Here is a 19,014-nt window from a genome sequence, read left to right as displayed (position 1 = left end):
TTTAAGTGAGGTTAGTGTTGATGTAATGGACTTTTATAAACTTTGGACTCTATATTTTTTGACAATTTCATATATTGATGCTAGAATTTGATGGACTATATGTGAATTGAATTATATGGACTATGGAGTATCGAATTAGAGATTATTGTCTAGTGAAGTACAAAACATGCATTAGTAAACTTCTTGTTATAGATTATAATTACAGGTTTGTAGAAACAAAAAACTCTCGAGTTACAATACCAAAAGAGTATATTTGGTAAAAATCTGTTTTTCAAAAAAAAAAAAAAAAAAAAAAAAAAAAAAAAAACCGAAACTGGGCCGAACCGACCCGAACCGTTCGGTTCGGTTCGGTTCGGTTTTCGGTGCCAACTTCCCAAAACGCAAAAACCGCACCGATTCTCATTTCGGTTCGGTTTTCGGTTTAGGCTCGGAACCGAACCCACCCCTACAAATACTACCATTAATTTAAACGGTATTCGAGAACTCGATAATAAACGACATGAAAGTTGGTGTCGTCTAGCAGAGAAATAGTGTGATAGGCCCTTGTACAATTTCTGGGAGGCAGAGAGACAGATGTTGCAGCGCTACGCATTATTGCAGAGGATTTCAGTGATGGCTCTCAAACCCCACCGCCTCCATAACCGTACGTCTCTCTTTCTTCTCACTCACTAAAACCAGAGATCTTGATTGAATTGAACTCTCTACTCTCTACTCCCTCGCAGTCGCCGATACGACGTCGCTTGGCGTAGCAAAGAGGCCAAGAACAATGGCCGCCGAATCCTCCTCCTCTATGAAAGACGCCTTCTCCCAATACGCCGATTACCTCAATAACCAAGTAAAGCCCCTAAATTTCAATTCTTTAATTGCAGCTGTAAATTTCAATTCTCTTTAGTGACTGAAACAGCTTCAATTGATTTTGTTTGTCGTTAATTTATAGAATGATAAACGTGAAAGAATCGTCAAAGCGAGTCGGGATATCACCATGAACAGCAAAAAGGTCATCTTTCAAGTCCACAGGTTTGGGCTTCTCTCTCTATCATTACTAGAACAACTGCATATTTGCGGCTGTGTGTTTGCTTGAATGATGGAAATGGAAATGTTTTGTTGATGTGGTTTCGAATTGAGCAGAATGAGCAAGCATAACAGAGAGGAGGTTCTGCAGAAAGCCGAAAAGGATTTAGCCGCTGTGACGGATCAGTTCGTGGCCCGGCTGGTTAAAGAGCTGCAAGGGACTGATTTTTGGAAGCTAAGAAGAGCATACTCGCCTGGGGTAGCTTCTACTTGTGCTGCATTGTCGATTTAATGTTTATTATGCCTAGTTAAGTCGCTTATCGAGTTGTGCTTGGGTGTTTGCAGATACAAGAGTACGTTGAAGCTGCAACCTTCTGTAAATTCTGCAGGACCGGGACTCTTTTGAATCTTGATGAGATGAATGCTACTTTGCTACCACTCAGCGATCCCTCTCTCGAGCCTTTGCAGATCAATGTCCTTGACTATCTCCTAGGGGTAAATTCTTTGATGTTGATTAATTGAATATGGTTTTCGGATTAAGATTACTGCAGCTAACTAAAAGTTGATGAATGTTTTGGATTTTGTACATATGTTGCTGTACAGCTTGCAGATTTGACTGGAGAGCTGATGCGGTTGGCAATTGGTCGAATTTCAGATGGTGAAGTTGAATTTGCTGAGAACATATGCAAGTTTGTGCGTGAAATTTACAGGGAACTGACCCTAGTTGTCCCCTTTATGGATGATAGTAATGACATGAAGACGAAAATGGATACAATGCTTCAAAGTGTAATGAAGATAGAGAATGGTATGTTTCTGCAGTTTTCTTGCCTGTAGTAATGTTACAAGTTTAATCCCGAGTAGGAGTAACTTGACAAGTTTTGAATCATGCAAATACAAATTTTCAAAAATTGAACACACTTGATTACTTTCTTTGAAATGCAAATTTCTCCTGTTCTTTTTCTTAATCTCAAGCGTAAATAAGTTTCTTATTCCTATTTTTTCTGTCAGAAGTTTCCTATAGTTTTTGCATTATACCTCACAGAATTGTAGTTCTCCTTGTTTGATTCTTTTTAATCGCTTGATATGTTTCCGTAGCTTGCTTCAGTGTTCATGTCAGAGGATCAGAGTATATGCCTCTACTTGGCTCCGAGGATCCAACTTCCTTTTTATTGGGAGTGCCCAGTGTTGATATATGATGTAAGTCCTGGTTGTTATTTATCTTGCTGGTAGTGTTACTTCGACTTGCTTGGCTAAGGAGAAAAGTTTCTTATTTTCTGCAGGGTTGATCTTGAGGAGCAAGGACGGGAGATGCACTCTTTTGTGGAAAACATTTTTAGTTCATCCTTGTTGCTGACATGCACCCAGCTGACAAGAGATTGCCACTTCTTTTGAGGAGAAAGCACCTCGATGTTTTCTTTGGAGAGCAGTAAGCTTTAGAGACAATTTTTCTAAATTCCTGTAAATGGTTGAGGATTACAATTTAGATTTGAATAGCTTGGTGAAAACTCAGTTAAAGAGGTGTTAGACATGAGGTACACATTAGAATGTAGGAGCAGCCTTTTACTGTTAAGCCAAATTTTCTCCAAGTATGTTTAATTTCTTTTACATTATCTGTCTGAATTGATTACCATTTTATAGTATGTTGTTTTGTGCTGCTCAATATTTGCGAAAATATTTTAGCTTTATTACATATATGAACTAATGGATCAGCAGGCAAATTCTGGGTCTAGATTCTAAATGTTTCAAACAAATGTGTTGCATACTTTTTTATTGAAACTTTGAAATTATAGCCCTTCAAGAGTGTTTGCATTCTACTGTACAGTGACAATTAAAATGCTTATAATTGATAGCTTAACTAGCTATGCATCGCTACACATCTTTAACCCACATGAATCATAGGTCATTTAGTTACGTACATTACAGATGACGTGCATTTGTCATTTATCCTTTTATTCTACTTCGGCGTAGGTTAGGTGGACTCTAGCTTCTTCCTTTTTCTTCTAAGTTTAAGATACAGAGCCAAGAGGGTTAGTTGTCTGGGTTGTTCACTATATAAGAGAGAAAAACCATAATACTTAACCAAATGAGAAAACACCAAACAATGAACTCTGCCCAGTAAGCAGAGACCTAATATCATAGGTCATTTAGTTAGGTGCATTACAGATGAAGTGCATTAGTCATTTTTCCTTTTATTCTAGCTCGTCTTAGTTAGGTGGATTCTAGCTTTCTTCCCTTTTCTTCTAAGTTTAAGATACAGTGCCGAGAGGGTTTTTGTCTGGGTTGTTGACCATATAAGAGAGAAAAATCTTACTATTTAATCAAATGAGAAAACACCAAAATTTTCCTACTCTTCCTATACCATGTCAACACCTCAACCTCCTCCTGCTCTTCCTCAATACTTACAAGAAAATGAGCTCAGCCAAGAAACCAGAGACTTGATATACACTCTACCTTAGAGAAAAAGGTTGGGGTGCAAATCATCTCCATCAGTACCAAGGCTTTTGGCAGACAACTAGGCAGATGCAAGGAGTCTTAGTGTGCCAAAAACACTTCCAAGCCCAAGGTTCTGATAACCTTCTTGTTAGTACTCCCAAATCAGGCACCACTTATTGTTTTTTTCCCTAGTGAAACGAGTGCACCATCATCCAGACCCTCAACAACTACCCTTTGCTCACAAGCAACCCTCATGTTCTTGTGCCCTTCTTGGAGCTTGATCTGTACGGTGGGAAATAGGTTCCTGACCTCACCTCTTATGCTCCTCCTAGGCTCTTTTCCACTCATTTTCTTGTGTGTCTGCCAGTCTGTTAAAGACACTGCTTGCAAGGTTGTTTATCTGTGCAGAGATCCGAAGGACACATTTGTTTCACTTTGGCACTTCACAAACAGATTGAGACCCAAGAGAATGGGAACCAATTCACTTGAAGAAGCATTGAAAAACTTCTGCAGGGGAGTGAGTGGGCATGGTTTTTGGAAGGAAAGCTTGGAGAAGCCTGAGACATATGTTTCATTAGGTTTGAAGAAATGAAAGAACAGCCCAGTCTTTCATTGATGAGGTTCTGAGTTCTTGGGATGCCCAGGGTATGCCTACTAGTTACTGCTGCTTACTGTGTGTTATTTTCTTAGTTATCAGTGTTTGTGTGCGTACTTTGACCTTGGTTTCAAGGGGCTGAACATACGTATTTCTTTGTTTCTTTTCTAGTTTTGTAGGTCGCTGTGTGTTACCGACTCAAGTGAGAGAGCATCCTTTCGGTTGTGAACCAAGAGAGACTTCTTAGTAAACATGGTCTTCAAGAGTTTGAGCTAGTGTATGTAAAGGCGAATATGTTATCCCATTTACTCGCTTCACTATATGCTTTTTATCAATTGTGACTCAAAATAACAAGGCTGCCTTTCTTGTCAATTATGAAGGAAAAACGACAAACACAAAAAGATGATCATAAACAGCAACAAGCTAGCGTGATTGATAACCCACTAATTGAATTTCAATTGTCACGTTTTTGTATCAGGAGGCACATTGATCCCTTGTCTGACTTATAATTGCGGTGGACATGTTAGAATAACAATATAACATGCAAGTCGGTGGTGTTCACCGACTCAGAACAGCAATAGGTTCATTTCTTTAGAGAAAAGAAGCTAATAATATTATTATAGCAAAAGAAAGTTTGTACCTGCCCTTGTTTGGGCTCCTAATGTAATGTTTGTTTTTAAGGAGAATTTCACAAATAGTCACTCAATTATGACTTGTTCGATACTTTGGTCACTCAATTTTCAAATATATCATTTTGGTCACTCAACTATTATTCTGTCAATCACTTTAGTCACCCAAGGGACATTTTGTCTCACTTTAATCACTTCCCCCAATCATTCCAATTCAGATTTCTCAATTTTTCACAATTGGTTGGACGAAAATATCATTGATATTGTGGCAAATAATTTTTTTTTAATAAAAAAAATTAACAAAGTGACTAAAGTAAATAACAGAAGTTGAAGTTGAGTGACTAAAGTGATATATTTAAAAAGTGAGTGACCAAAGTGTCGAATAGGTAAAAGTTGAGTGATCATTTGTGATATTCTCCATTGTTTCTATTTACTGAAAGTTTGCTCTTCGGCCAATAAAATAATAATAATTATAGCAAAAGACCATTAAAATGTCGTCCTGAAGTTTGTACTGCTCATGATATGGGCAATTTAGTTGGTTGATACGCAAAAGGACTGACCTTTTCTACCTGAATGGTGGGGTTCAAAAGCATGCATGGTAATCTTACAGAAATAAATTTTAGATATAATGTGAAGATATAAAGACAGCTGTTCTTTGATCCCTAAAAAGTGCGGACGTCCCTCCTCCGGCCTCGATTAGGCAGCGATGGAGGCGCTGCAGTTGCCGGACGAACCCTCTGGACGTCCCGGATGGCGTCACCATCAAGGCGAAGGCTGAACTGATCGGAATCGAAGGTGTGCGTGGCGAGCTCGCCTAAAACCATGGAAGCCCAGCGAGGTCGACTTCGAACTCTTCATTGACGACTCCAGCGGCAGGCAGAGGCTCGACATCGAGGCCTGGTTCGGGTCCGGCAACTGCAGCACCTCCATCGCCGCCTGATCGAGGCCGGAGGAGGGACGCCCGCTTATGATCGGGCCTGTATATATATATATACGGAGGCGTTCCAAAGAGGACGTCCGCACTTTCGCTAAAGTGCGGACAGCGCTGCTGCAGCTCGGCTCGGGGGTTGCCGGAAGGACGCCAGGGGTCGGGCGGAGCCGTCTGCAGTCGGTGGAGTCGCTGGCGACGTCATTGGAGGGCTGCCCAGAAAACCTGCAGTTGCAGGTCGGGTTGCTGCCCAGAACCTGCAACCCCGACCTCCTCAGACCTCGAACGCTGCCCAGAACAGTCCGAGATGCCTCCGGCCTCCCTCCTGCAAGCCGCTCCGCCGCCTGGAACGCCTCCGCTGCGTCGCCGTCCGCACTTTAGCAAAGTGCGGATGTCCGCTTCAGAACGGGCCTATATATATATATATATACACGGCCCCTCTATTAAGGAATTTCTTATACATATAGGACTCTTCCACTAAGGGATCCCTTGCGACCCACTTATCGATCGCCAAAGCCAAAGCCAACCCGTGTACGTGGTCGCGTAACTATATAATGGAAGCAACCCATGCTCGTTAATAGGCAATCAAATCTAATCCTTTCGTAACTATACGGTGAGGCGTAGCTACACACGGGCTCCGTTGGGCTACAGCCCACCCCAGATTTTGAAAAAACATAAATTTGTAGCTTAATTATGGTTTAAAAGATTAAATATTAAAAATTAGCCCACCTCAAATTTCTAAACTTAGCCCATATGTTATTTCTTTTCTTGTTTTAGTCATACACTAGTTTGCAATCACATGCTCTGCATGTGTACGCAAAATTTTTGTTTTTTTTTTTTTCAATTTTGGCTAACAAAGCCTCTTCTCTTAATAATAGTATAGATATGTTATTTATTTGCTTGAAGTATTTGATTTTATTTTATTTTGTATTATGCTTTAGGGAAAACATCACAAATGGTGTATGAACTTTAGGCATTTCTACACTTTGGTGTACCAACTTTCATAACTATCAGAATGGTGTATCAAGTTTGCTCCAATCTTTTATTTTGGTGTACGCCGTTAAATTTTCCGTTATCTTTGCCCAAAAAAAAAAAAACTGACAAAGCTAAAAGGAAAGATAAAGAATTTTTTTTTTTTTTTTTGGCAAAGATCACGGAAAATTTAACGGCGTACACCAAAATGAAAGATTGGAGCAAACTTGATACACCATTCTGATAGTTATGAAAGTTGGTACACCAAAGTGTAGAAATGCCTAAAGTTCATACACCATATGTGAAGATATCCCTATGCTTTAAGATGCATAGTCGCATAAAAAATTTGTGTTTTTTTTTTTTGATAAATTAGGTCTGAAAAAGAGCCAACTGAGAATTATAATACATATTCAATAATTAAAGATTTTTGCTTCTATTCAAGGGCGCGGGGTACAATTTGAGTAGGTGTACGTGTTCTTTTGTCTTAAACTTTTGTTATCGAATTTCTATCACACGTTATAATGTTGATTTTTTGGGTCATTTAGCTATTTGATTATTTAATATGTATTTAATATATAATGTAGTTTAATTTAAGAAAAGAATAAAACATATTACTTGTAAAACTTAAGAAAAAAAAATAATCTAAAAGCATTAGTAAACTAGCTTTTAAGAAAATATTTTTTTTTAGCCCACCCTATTTTAAAATCCTAGCTCCGCCATACCAGTAGGTACCATGGCACAACCTCAACCTCCTACTGCTCTTCCCCAATACTTGCAAGAAAGTGAGCTCAGCCAAGAAACCAGAGACATGATATCCACTCTACCTAGACAAAAAGGTTGGGTTGCAAATCATCTCCATCAGTACCAAGGCTTTTGGCACTCAACTAGGCAGATGCAAGGAGTCTTGGCGTGCCAAAAACACTTCCAGGCCCAAGATTCTGATATCCTTCTTGTTACTACTCCTAAATCAGGTACCACTTGGCTCAAGGCAATTTTGTTTTCCCTAGTTAAACGAGGAGAGCACTATCATCCAGACCCTCAACACCACCCTTTGCTCACAAAAAACCCTCATGTTCTTGTGCCCTTCTTGGAGCTCAATTTGTACCTTGAGAAACCGGTACCTGACCTCATGACCTCCTATGCCCCTCCTCGGCTCTTTTCAACTCACTTACCACTTGTGTCTCTACCGGAATCGGTCAAAGACTCTGCTTGCAAGGTTGTCTATTTGTGTAGAAACCCTAAGGACACATTTGTTTCACTCTGGCACTTCACAAACAGATTGAGACCCGAGGGTAGGGGAACCAATCCACTTGAAGAAGCATTGGAAAAGTTCTGCAGGGGAGTGAGTTTGTATGGACCCTTTTGGGATCATGTGTTGGGGTACTGGAATGAGAGCTTGAAAAGGCCTGAAAGGGTATTTTTCATCAAATATGAGGAAATGAAAGAACAACCCGGTTTTCACTTGAGGAGGCTAGCCGAGTTCTTGGGGTGCCCATTTTTCCCAGAAGAAGAGGCACAGGGAGTGGTGGACAACATCTTAAGGCTGTGCAGTTTTGAGACTCTGAGCAATTTGGATGTGAACAAAAATGGGAAGTTATCGTCCGGCGAGGAGCATAGTGCTTTCTTTCGGCGAGGGGAGGCTGGAGAGTGGAGGAATCTTTTGACAGCTAAGATGGCGGAACAGCTAGACCGTATCACTGAAGAGAAGTTGCAAGGTTCTGGATTAAATTTCTAAGTTTGCATATGTAAAACACACTTCTTAGTTGTTCGTGTTTGTGAGTGTGTACTCTGACCTTGGTTAGTTCCTGTCAGTATCTTGAATCTCATGAAATTAAAAGTGTTGCTATTTGTTGTCCAATATTTCTGTATCAAATACATTCATGGAATTTATAAACAGATCGATTCCAATAGAGCAGTGTCTCCCTGCCCAAGGCCCGTGACTTTTTTTATCTGAACACGAGGACGGGAAGAACACGAACAAAGCGAATCTTAGTTCTTGGGTTTTTTTTTTTTTAGGCGATATTAGTTCCGTGGAAGCAGATGATGTAGGGAGCAAGTCCCACCCTCAATCCCGAAGGAGAAGGGTCTGCCACACTCTGAGAACCCATTGCTCAGTTCTTGGGTTTCGATATGAGGAAGAACACAAATTTGGGTATTTGGTCTTCGTTTTTTTTTTTTTTTTTTTTAAGTTTCTTCTGATTGATTACAACCTCAGACAGAATTTGAAATTTCTTTGCAAGTCTCCAGATATTTTGATCAATTTCCAAGGTTTGGGACTCTATGCAGCTGTAAGTCTTTCTTGTGGTTTTGTTTTGTTTTGTTTTTTGTTTTTGTTGAATTAGACTTGAAACTTATTCCGATGAGTTGTTGATAGGTTGAATTGGTTGTTTTTTGTAGTTGATGTTATAAGATTTGGGCTTCGTTTGATGTCAATTTGGAGGTTGTATATATTTTGGAGGCTGAGAAAACCAAGTTTTTTTGACATTCTCAGAGGGGTAGATTTGGTTCTCCGTTTCGAACTTTACCTTTTGACTGTGCCATTTGGATTCTATCATAGAGTTTTTCAACTTCTTTTTCAATTTTTTTTTTTAGGATTCTAAAAGGTACATTTCTGTTCTTTTGTATGCTAGGCTGCTAGCGTCCAGTTTGGTTGTGTTTACATCCGGTTTATGAACCTCCATTCCATCAAATTGCAGCCGTTGAAAAGACAAAATTAAGATAATTACTAATGATTTATTTAATTATTAGCATGGTTATCTTGATGAGGCTAAGAAGAAGAGATATGTTTCAACTAGAAGTATCGGAGGAGATTAAGTTTCTTGACATGATAAGAATTCCATGCAGCAAGCAAGAACGTTGGAACTAATTAAAGTCAATGTATTTTGGTGGTCATCAAACACTCCAAAGCAATGTAATCATGCACAATACTTATTGAATTTGAATGGGTTTCTACTACGCATGACATGGTGCAATGCTTAATTGCATGATCAAATATTGAGAAGCCATATATATCGTGCATATTTGTTAGCTGATGACATGGGGCTTTATATATATCAACTTATCAAGTATATTACTTAACATGCATTAAGACTTTACATCCGCTTGGTCGTCCAGCAAGTCTACCTCTATATAAAGAAGCATCGACAGAAGACAGAGAACACACAGATCTCCAGTCAAAAACTCCATCATGGGTTTCCTTTTATTTTTCCTAGCTCCAGATTAGTTTCATTGTCTTTTCAATTCCTTAGTTGTTAGCTCTACTAGTTCTTTCCTTGTAACCTAGTATGATTTCAATTGTTTCCTTTGCTACTTTTTGGTAATAGTTGATAGTTTTATCTTCAAGCCGTTTATCTTTTTTGCTCTTTACGTTACCGCTTTTTTTTTTCAATTCTTGCAAGTTACTTTATTGCTCTTTACTTACCCGCTCTTAGTCTAGAGTTTAATTCTTCGCTCTTCTATTATCGTACTCTACATTTTTGCACTAGGAGTAGTTTTAACATAATTGTTTGGTTACCAATCACAATTTGCGACTCATCCATTGAACAACCCGAAAGTCCTTGTCTCCAAGGCATCGAACCCTCAGCCGAGATTGTTCCTTCCTCGGCTTTCAATCGCTCGACGAAGTCAGAATCACGCGCACTACATCTACTACACCTACGATTGCACACTGGGCCTCTCGGCCGTGTGCTGGCACGCCCCGAAATCGATCTATTCAGCAAGAAGGACGTTTGTTCCTTGATCTCTCGGCTATTTCGGCCGAGATGATTTTTAGAGGCAACAGGTTGTTGAGATTATTGTGTGGCCTGCAATTGAGATTTTTGTTGTTGTTGAGGAATTAAAACCTTCAATGGTGTTTTGAAGGCAATTTCGAAAGAATCTCTCTTGGCGGCACATGTATGTTATTATGCATGTGTTGTCTTTTTTTCCCTGATCAGCCTCAACGTGGCTATAAATGGCTTCGAATTGATCATGGATCGACATACTACTTAACTGTACGTCGTTATGCAAATTAACATTACGTCCATGATTTAATTATATTAATGAGTAAACGGTTGGTTTGCACGTCCTAAAGCCTAAAATTATACAACGAAATCGTAGACTAGAGGACTTGCTTCTCATTGTTTCTGAGACACTTAGAGAGTTTTGCTTCCAATGTCAATGTTTATGTGTACTATGAGCTTGGTTTGTTCCTATGTAAATCTCATGAAATAGAAAGGAGGATGATATTCTAGGGACTCCCTATATAACTTCTCTCTTTTGCAATTCATTTTGTTCTTATCGACATGCATAAATGGCAAGCCTTCCATCAAATTCTTTCTTACAGAAGAGCATGAGTCGAACTAATTACGGTTGTTTGAGCCCAAAAGTAATTTTGGCAAGATCCTTTAATGGATTTAGCACAGCGGGCCGATACATGCGGCCCAAAAATAAGCCTACTTGGGTTTGGGTTACAGCTTCGCCCATTCCGTGATCCATAAGGAAAACAAAACCTTATTGGAATCAAGTAGCAGAGATTGAATAGGAAACTTCAATCAATAATCCTTCTATGGCAAGGAACAGTCGAAACCCTAGGTGTAAATATCAGGTTTCAAGGACGAATCAAGGACGACTTGCTCAATCAACTAATCGCACAGATTATCAAGCCTCCCCGGAGCAAACCTTCAACCTTGTTTGTAGACCCCGTGAATTTCCGAACGTCACTTTTTGACGGGATAATTTTTTCGCGACCTTTGTTTGGCTAAAGAATTTTGGAAATAGTTTGGGCCTTGGGCCCGAGAATAGCGTAAGGTTAGAGTCCAAAATTTACTCTGGACACCCAACCGACGGGTATGCTAGTGAACCTAGCCCAATAAGTTAGTCAACCTTTGACCCAAACCTCTTCCTTGATCCAACATGGTTGTAGCTCATAATGACATCTTTGCATAATTTTGAAATATACTCGTGCGTGCGTTTACAATTTTCTTATTTTACCTTTCTTAATAATTGGAGAAATTTCTGCTCGCCTTACCCGAAACTTACTCGTCAAGCATCTCACCGACTTTCAAAAGCACAATTTATTTACTCCTTATGTTTTTCAAACTCGAGCAAAACTCCGACAAAAACTTGCTTGCCATTTCTCTATCTAAAAATAAGTTTTATGAGACCCGATCCTTATTTGGCATTGTCAACATTTTAATTTGAGTTTTCTTGTATTTACTTATTTTACTTTTATTTTCCCCATCATTTTGGGTTTTTACCACCTTATTCTTTTACCCCAAATTTATCTGCCCAAAGCTGACTGAGCCTTCTCCTTCACACGCAAAACTCAGCTTTTCCTCTTTCCTTGTTCACGTCAGAGTTGGACAGAGAGAAAGGGAGCCTCGTTCAGCTCTTCCCCTCCACGTTTCCATCATGCAAAGGGCAACTCCTCCAAGAACATCATCTCAGACCTTCAAAAGAGAGAACCCAGGCCATAAATCGTCATTCACCCTTCTCTTCTCACCTTTCCTCTCGTCCCTGGACACATCAGTCCGTTTACGAGCCTCGAAACACCTAGTTCGAGATCTCCGATCAGAAAACGTTCTTCATCAAAGTTGTTCGCCTATGTCTCCTCTATCTAGCCTCCAAATTTCAGCTCCATCGGAATTTATTTGAGACCTGTACAGCCCTCGAAGCGGAAGCTGTTCCGGAGCAAGCCTGTTCCGGATTTCTGCTTAAACTTCCTCTCTTGCTCTACCCGAATCCCCAACACCTTGCTTGAGACTGATACCAACAGTTGGTAAGATTCTTAAACCATCAAGTTCCCCTTTGTTTCCTCGATTTTAGACTCAATACGTTCAAAACACCTCATTTACATATTGAGCAGTCTCTGTTTCACTTTGCATGTTCGAGATTGAGCAAACTTCTTGGCCTGTGGCTGGACTCGATCCAATCAGCTCCTTCAGCTCTCTTTCCTGTTGAAATCCTCAAGAGAAGCTCATCTTTTTTTGTTAGTTTTTGGTGAGTATCATCCTTTCCTTAACACTATGTATTTTTGGTTGTTGTTACAAACTCTTGCAGATTACAACTTGTCACTATTGTGGTGGGAACCTTGTTGTTTTAGCTTAGAACCTTTCATTCTTTCTGATGTGTTGGGGGTATGCTAAACCATGGTTATTTTGAACATTGAAATCATGCTTGATCAAAGAGTTTATTTGTGTTACTGTTGTCCAAACACCATGTCTTCAAAACATCATGTTAGTGAGCTACAAGACCTTCCCCTTATAGTATTGAAGGGTGACTGAGACTTTAAGCCTTTAGAAGCTTTAGATACTTTTTGTAGGTGTCTTAGAGTCTACTTAACCAGCCATTTTGGGTACCAAAAGAGTTTTACACAAAAGAACCAGTTTCTGCAGATTTTCAGTTTCAGTAAAATCTGACCCAGTTGCATTCATTTCAAAACTGGAGCTAAACCGTTGAGAATTTGGGGTCCGTTTCTTCTAGAGAAATATAGTAGACAAATATATGAACGTTCCAGAATTTGAATCACCCTAAAATCATTTTTCTGGAATTAGTTATGCAATTTTGAAATAGGGGGACAGAAGCTTGTATTTCTGGAAAGAATCTGCACATTGTTTTACTTCAGCCTTTAAAACCTTTACTCTTTGTTTGGTTTCACTTGAAATTCAATAGCCATTTCAATCGTACTGAGTTGGTTGACAAGCCATCCTTCTTTCAAAATTTCTCAAGAATTTACCTCAAGTATTTTGAACAATTCCGTGACCCTTGACAGCTCCTTTAAAACTCTGTTTTCGGTTTTCAGCAACCTGTCTTTTAAAAAGTGTTCTTACCCCCTCTTCCTAACAACAAACCCCTTATTAGAACCCAAATGGTCTGGTTATTAGTTAGTAATTAGGTTAAAGGAAATATTTTATTCGGAGAGTTATGTGAGTGAATAGCTAGCCTAGTTTATCGTGATTACTGTCACTTATTTGGTCTAGGCTTGATATCTTGGTAGGATCTTGTGAAGTGGTGGTTGCTACAAGGTTGCATTGAGGCCAAGTGCTGCAAGAGAAAGCTCGAGTTCCAGGTAGGGGATGCCTTTAACTCTATCTATGCTTTTCTTGCATATACAATGTTTTATATGAGGCCTCTTGCATGGTTTTTGGAAATTATCTGTTTTACAATTGAAATGGTTTGCGTGGATTGGATTGATGTGTTGGCAATTGATGGGGATGTAAGGAGAGGTCAGTTCCTCCTTGAGCCACCGGTGGTGGGCAGTGTGCACCATGCCCTTGTTATCTCCCCTTTGTCTCTAGCCTTGTGATTAATGAATTCCGGAAAGTGATTGGCTAGATGGACGGTTGTGATGGAAGTGTGAAAGATGATCAATTGCCGTGGGATTGTAGTTACGTGGTGACGATCACGTGGAAGCGCAAACCGGTTTTTATCTACTTCTTTTATTCAAAACAATAACTCATGTTTTTAAACTTAGATATGGGGGCGGGCATGGGCAATGACTGGATGTAGGAGCCTAACCCCTACTTTAGTTTGTTTTGCAGGCTGTTGTTGTTGAAGCTTAGGCACGGAGGATAATCCTTGGAGGACACAATTTGTTTTACTCTATTTAAAGTTTATTTCCTTTCGGCTTGCTTGATTTCACTAAAGTTTTGTAACATTATGTATGGTTGATGATGTGTGTGCTTGCTTACCACCAAAGTGGAACCCTAGGGTTAGAACCTCCATTTGAATTTAGGTCTTAGTGGGCTAGACCTAGAAGACTCACATAAATTACCATTTAATGAACTTAATGCAAACTTGGGGCTATGAACTAAAAATTGACATAGGTTCTAAAACTCAACTCAACACCACCTTCCTTTCCTCTTATTTGCCTAGTTCGTAATCTTGTGATTACGAGCCAAGCCCACTATACAAGCCCAAGAATTTCGGGCTTATAGATTTCTTGCTTTCCAACCTAAAGGCCTTGTCTCTTTGAGGAATTCTAGGCCCAAAACACTTACTCCAAGTGTCGCGGGAGTAGGGTTCCTTGGGGAGGCGGCGCTGTGGTAATCCGGTCTCCGGGTCGCCACATTGTTGAAACCCGGTGACCGCTCGCCAGTCCTAGTCTCTCCAAGAGCCGACTGTCAGCATCACCAGACCAACCCGGCGACAGTACTTCCAGTCCTAGTCTCCCCAGGAGCCGACTGCTAGTGCTACTGCCACCGATACTTCCAGCGAAGCAAGGGTAACGCCCTCGCAACCCAGCGAAGCTAAAGTCACGCTTTAGCAAACCCTGTGCTTTCTCCAAACTTCTCAGTGATTGCTCTACTCAACCTACAACGTTGAGTATCGATTCGGTGACGCGAAGAGGCAAGAAGTCCTTTTCCGGAAGGCATAGAAAAGAGCCTTGTGACGAGGTTGGTGTTCTCCTCGTCCACAACGTTTGAAGAAGAAGTCAGGTCAAGGGATTCCCCAACGACTGCACCCCACGGTCAGTAGATCAGCGAAAATTATGGGTAAGCATCTGGCAGCTTCGATCGCGAAATCGGCACGACAACTTAGTGAGTTAGATCAGCGTTTGATCAGGATTTCCGAAAAGGGTAAAGCAAATGCACAAACTCTCGCCACAACGGCTAAAATGCACGCGGACAACATTGCTGCGACACATCGCGCTCAGTACCAAGAGCTCTTGGGTGCTGTTAACACAGCTAATACCCAGAGCAAGGAAACCGCAGCATCGATCGCGGCCATGCAGAAAGAGGGATCAAACCTCGCGACCGAAGTGGCTATGCAGAGGGCCGAGTTGAATCAGACTAAAGAGGTCCTGAATAAGGCTTTGGGTGACCCCAATGCTATCCTTGGGTCTCTTGGCCAACCTTCGGGAACGGGCAAATATATACCTCCTAATGCTCGTGAAAAGGGTAGCAGCGGCACTGCTACACCTCCTGTGACGACCACTGCTACAGCAGCCAAGGGTAAGGAGAGAGCCCTGGTAATCGGCGGTAGCAAAGAAAAGATCACTCAGGACGAACAAACTACCTCCTCTATCGGGCAGAAAAATCAAACCTCAAAGGCCAACGAGCACGTCTCGTCCGATTCTGCCACATTCGTGCAATATGACAGTGATGGAGTAGAAAATATATATGAAGAATTGAAGAGCTTACAGGAGATTACTATGGCATTGATATAGCTGGCAATCCGATCAAGATAACTGCACTGGTCAAAGAGGCAGCCGTGCCAACAATGACTCTTCAGCAGTCTGCGAATCCCCGGACTATTCGTCTAGGGGAGCGAACAGCGAATGTTATCCAAGCCATACCATTGCAGGCTGCTCGCCAGAATGTCGCGATACCTCCCCCTCCGGGCCCTGAGTTTGTGAGACGTGAAGAGGTTGAGGAGATGATCAGGCTGGCTAACCCTAGGGCCCAAATGGATGGGGTCTATGAGGGACCTTTCCCACCACATATAATGCTCGCGCCCTTTCCAAGGGGTTATAAGAATATCATATTTTCTACTTTTTCAGGGGAAGACACTGAGAGCACAGCGACTCATCTGGCCAGGTTCAGGGTACAATGCGGCCAATACCAGAATGATGACATCCTCAAGTGCAGGATATTTGGCACTTCTCTTTCTGGAGCCGACTTTAGATGGTTTTCCAAACTCCGGCCAGGGACAGTGGCAGATTGGCCCGCAGTGGAAAAGCTCTTCCGAGAAACTTTTGGAGCTCTAGAGCCAGAAGTCGACTTGGCTTCTCTTACTCAGATGTCCCAACAACCCACCGAATCTGCTGTTGCCTATCTTCAACGCTTTCAGATCCAGAAAGCCAAACTGAGCATGATCCTGCCTGAAAAAGAATTAGTCAAGCTTGCGATCAAGGGTTTGGAGCCACGCCAGCGAAATAAGCAACATGGCAGCATGATCCAGTCAATGGGAGAACTGATCACAGAAGTGGGTAGCTTTGAGCATCTCCTCAGGGAGACTGATGCTAGGAAAAATGCATCCAAAGGAACATATGTGCCATGGAAACACTGCACAGTGGCAGCTGTTGGATACCTACAGCCCACCTACGATCCCTATTACCGCCATCAAGGGGAAGAGGTCTTCCAGGGCGAGGATGAAACTGAAGAAGAGGAGACTGACGTCTCCGCGCTAGAATTGACAGGTAGGAAAAACTCCGCCCTCAAGCAGTTAAAGATATCTAAGGAGCCTGTCAAACTCAAGTCTGTAGCTTTCACCAAACCTGAGTTCGCGACATATACATATGATGCCAATAAGGCACATGAGATTTTGGATGAGATGATTGCCGCGAAGATGGTAAAGACGGACTTTGGCCCTTTTCCTCGACCGGATCAGCTAAAAGGAAAGAAATATTGCAAATTCCACAACTTGTGGAACCATAACACAGCTGACTGTGTGAAGCTAAAGGATCAAATCCAAGTATGGCTCAATAATGGTAGCTTGCAGGTAGAGCCTTCATCGACCGCGACAGCGCTTGTAGACTTGAACCCTTTTCCAGATACTGGAGTCAGTATGGTTGATGTGAACTGGCCCAAGAAGAGCCAGAGGAAACCAACCCTGGATCTGACTACAAAGGGGAAAGAAAAGAGGGATGAAGGAGAAGAAACCCATGTGAAGAAGAAAGCTAAGCCTATCAGCGAGGCCTCACCAGTAGTCCTTTGCTCGCGATGCAAAGAAGAATGCAGCATCCAAGTGTCGCACGCAGAAGTCGAGCAGACATTTCGTTTTGGTTCTCTCCCGCCAATCAAATGGGCTTCACCATCACGAAACTATCAGCCTTCTAGCCCAAAGGCGAGAGATGAGGTAAAGTCACCACCCTCCCCAAAATATTCCAACCTATTTAAGAAATTGAAAGCGGCCGCGGCCGATCAGAAACAAGAAGGAAGGGCTTGGAATGAGCACAAAGATGTCGTGACCAAACCTTACATTCCGCCTGCTTCAACATCCACCATCAAGGAAGGTAAATGGTACACCAGAGAGAAGGGGAAAGCAGTGGAAATCATCCCTTCCAAGAAAAGGAAATTGCAGCGAAGGTTCGGAGAGGCCAAGCGTGCTTTAGAAGCTCTGGATCAGGGTCTGATTAAGCCGTCACAACTGGTTAAATCTCCTAAGCAATATCAGAAGGAGATGGAAGCATTAGCTGCTAAGCCATTGCTGGCTTCTCGCAGCTTTCAGAAGCAGGCGCGTTCAGAATCAGGGGCCTCTAAGCCTAGTGTTTTCTGCAGGATCACGAAGGAGAGGACACCTCCGCCAGCTAGGAAAGACAATTCGCCAACTAGGCGACCACATGTCAGGTGCAGGTTGTTTCGAGAGGAACCAGAAGCCAAACCCTCAGTGTTTGAGAGATTGGGGGGCAAGGGCAGTACTGCAGAAGATCTACAGTGGAGACCTAAGAAGGTCCAAAGTCTGGTGGTCGCGCCCTCAAAGGAAATACTTGCAGGGGAACAAGGACCAAACCCGCCATTAGAGATGGCAGAACTGCAGGAACAAAAACAGTGTGAGGTAAAAGGCCTTACAGAAGAATCACTAGTTGACCGGCTGGCGAAGCAGTTCAACACTGACATCCCGGTTGGGGAGCCCAAGCTCAACTTAGAGGATGATATAGCCGAAACCGAGGTGGCTGACACTTCCTGCAACATGGTATATGTACTTCCCGCGAGATATGCTTTGTCAATAGCCGCGTAGGAGTGTATAGAGGATGCAGAAGGAACCGACCAGCCTCTGCAAATCACATCGGCTGCCACAACACCCTTAGCAGAGGCAGTAGTTCTTGAGACTGAGGACGCTGATGGGAAAGGTTTCTTTATGAGCTTCACAAAACCAACACCAGCAATGGTTCAGCACATGAGACCTTTATATATAACAGTGGAATTCGCTGGCACTAAGGTCAGTAAGGTTATGGTCGATACAGGGGCCGCTGTCAATGTTATCACCACAAGAACCATCCGTTTACTTGGGATCAAGAAAGAGAAGATCCAGTCTACATCCCTCACGCTGAAGAACTTCGCGGGGACAGTCACGAAGACCTTGGGTTTATTGTTTCTACGTATCAAGGTAGGACCAGCAGAGGGAGTCTAAGCGTTCTTCGTAACAGACTGTTACGCGGCCTATAGCGCCATTCTAGGACGCGACTGGATTCACCGGAGCTATTGTGTTCCTTCAACTCTCCACCAGGAATTAATAATGTGGAACAGGGTCACAGATAAAGCTGAGGTGATTAAAGATGATCCTCGTCCATTCCCAGTCTCCGCGAACTATGTAGATGCCAGGAACTACTTGGAGCCAATCACTCCATTGCATGTCAGTGGCATCGATGATAAAGGCCGCCCCACAGGGGTGACGGCCTCTGAATTGGCACAGTGGGGGCTAACGCTCGCAAAGGAAGGCTTGGAAAGGCCTGGCCACGCTGTGCCCAAACCCTTAAACGATTAATGGATTACAACCTTCCAGAGGGAGGGATAGAGGCCTTC

At 42.0% G+C, this 19,014-nt stretch overlaps 2 protein-coding genes, 1 long non-coding RNA gene and 1 pseudogene across 3 annotated transcripts; all 4 read left to right on the top strand.

The window, feature by feature from the left end:
• Positions 1-498: 498 nt before the first annotated feature.
• Positions 499-2,621, top strand: LOC133710529 (uncharacterized). The gene is made up of 8 exons (XM_062136620.1): positions 499-643; positions 723-835; positions 938-1,017; positions 1,129-1,270; positions 1,357-1,506; positions 1,615-1,816; positions 2,107-2,208; positions 2,292-2,621. The coding sequence occupies exons 1-7, from the start codon at positions 574-576 to the stop codon at positions 2,205-2,207; spliced, it is 858 nt and encodes a 285-aa protein (XP_061992604.1). The 5' UTR covers positions 499-573; the 3' UTR covers position 2,208; positions 2,292-2,621.
• A 233-nt stretch (positions 2,622-2,854) lies between these two features.
• On the top strand, positions 2,855-4,760 carry LOC133710530 (cytosolic sulfotransferase 12-like; annotated as a pseudogene).
• A 2,532-nt stretch (positions 4,761-7,292) lies between these two features.
• Positions 7,293-8,520, top strand: LOC133711962 (cytosolic sulfotransferase 12-like). Its single transcript, XM_062138035.1, has one exon. It carries the CDS (start codon positions 7,302-7,304, stop codon positions 8,301-8,303), a length of 1,002 nt encoding a protein of 333 aa, XP_061994019.1. The 5' UTR covers positions 7,293-7,301; the 3' UTR covers positions 8,304-8,520.
• A 3,341-nt stretch (positions 8,521-11,861) lies between these two features.
• Positions 11,862-14,070, top strand: LOC133712072 (uncharacterized). Its single transcript, XR_009847140.1, has 3 exons — positions 11,862-12,326; positions 12,414-12,547; positions 13,545-14,070. It is a non-coding gene; the product is annotated as an uncharacterized LOC133712072 (long non-coding RNA).
• Positions 14,071-19,014: the final 4,944 nt, after the last annotated feature.

The sequence above is a fragment of the Rosa rugosa genome, chromosome 5 (assembly GCF_958449725.1).
Source record: "Rosa rugosa chromosome 5, drRosRugo1.1, whole genome shotgun sequence".
Lineage (NCBI taxonomy): Eukaryota > Viridiplantae > Streptophyta > Magnoliopsida > Rosales > Rosaceae > Rosa > Rosa rugosa.
This window is presented reverse-complemented; position numbering and strand designations above follow the sequence as displayed.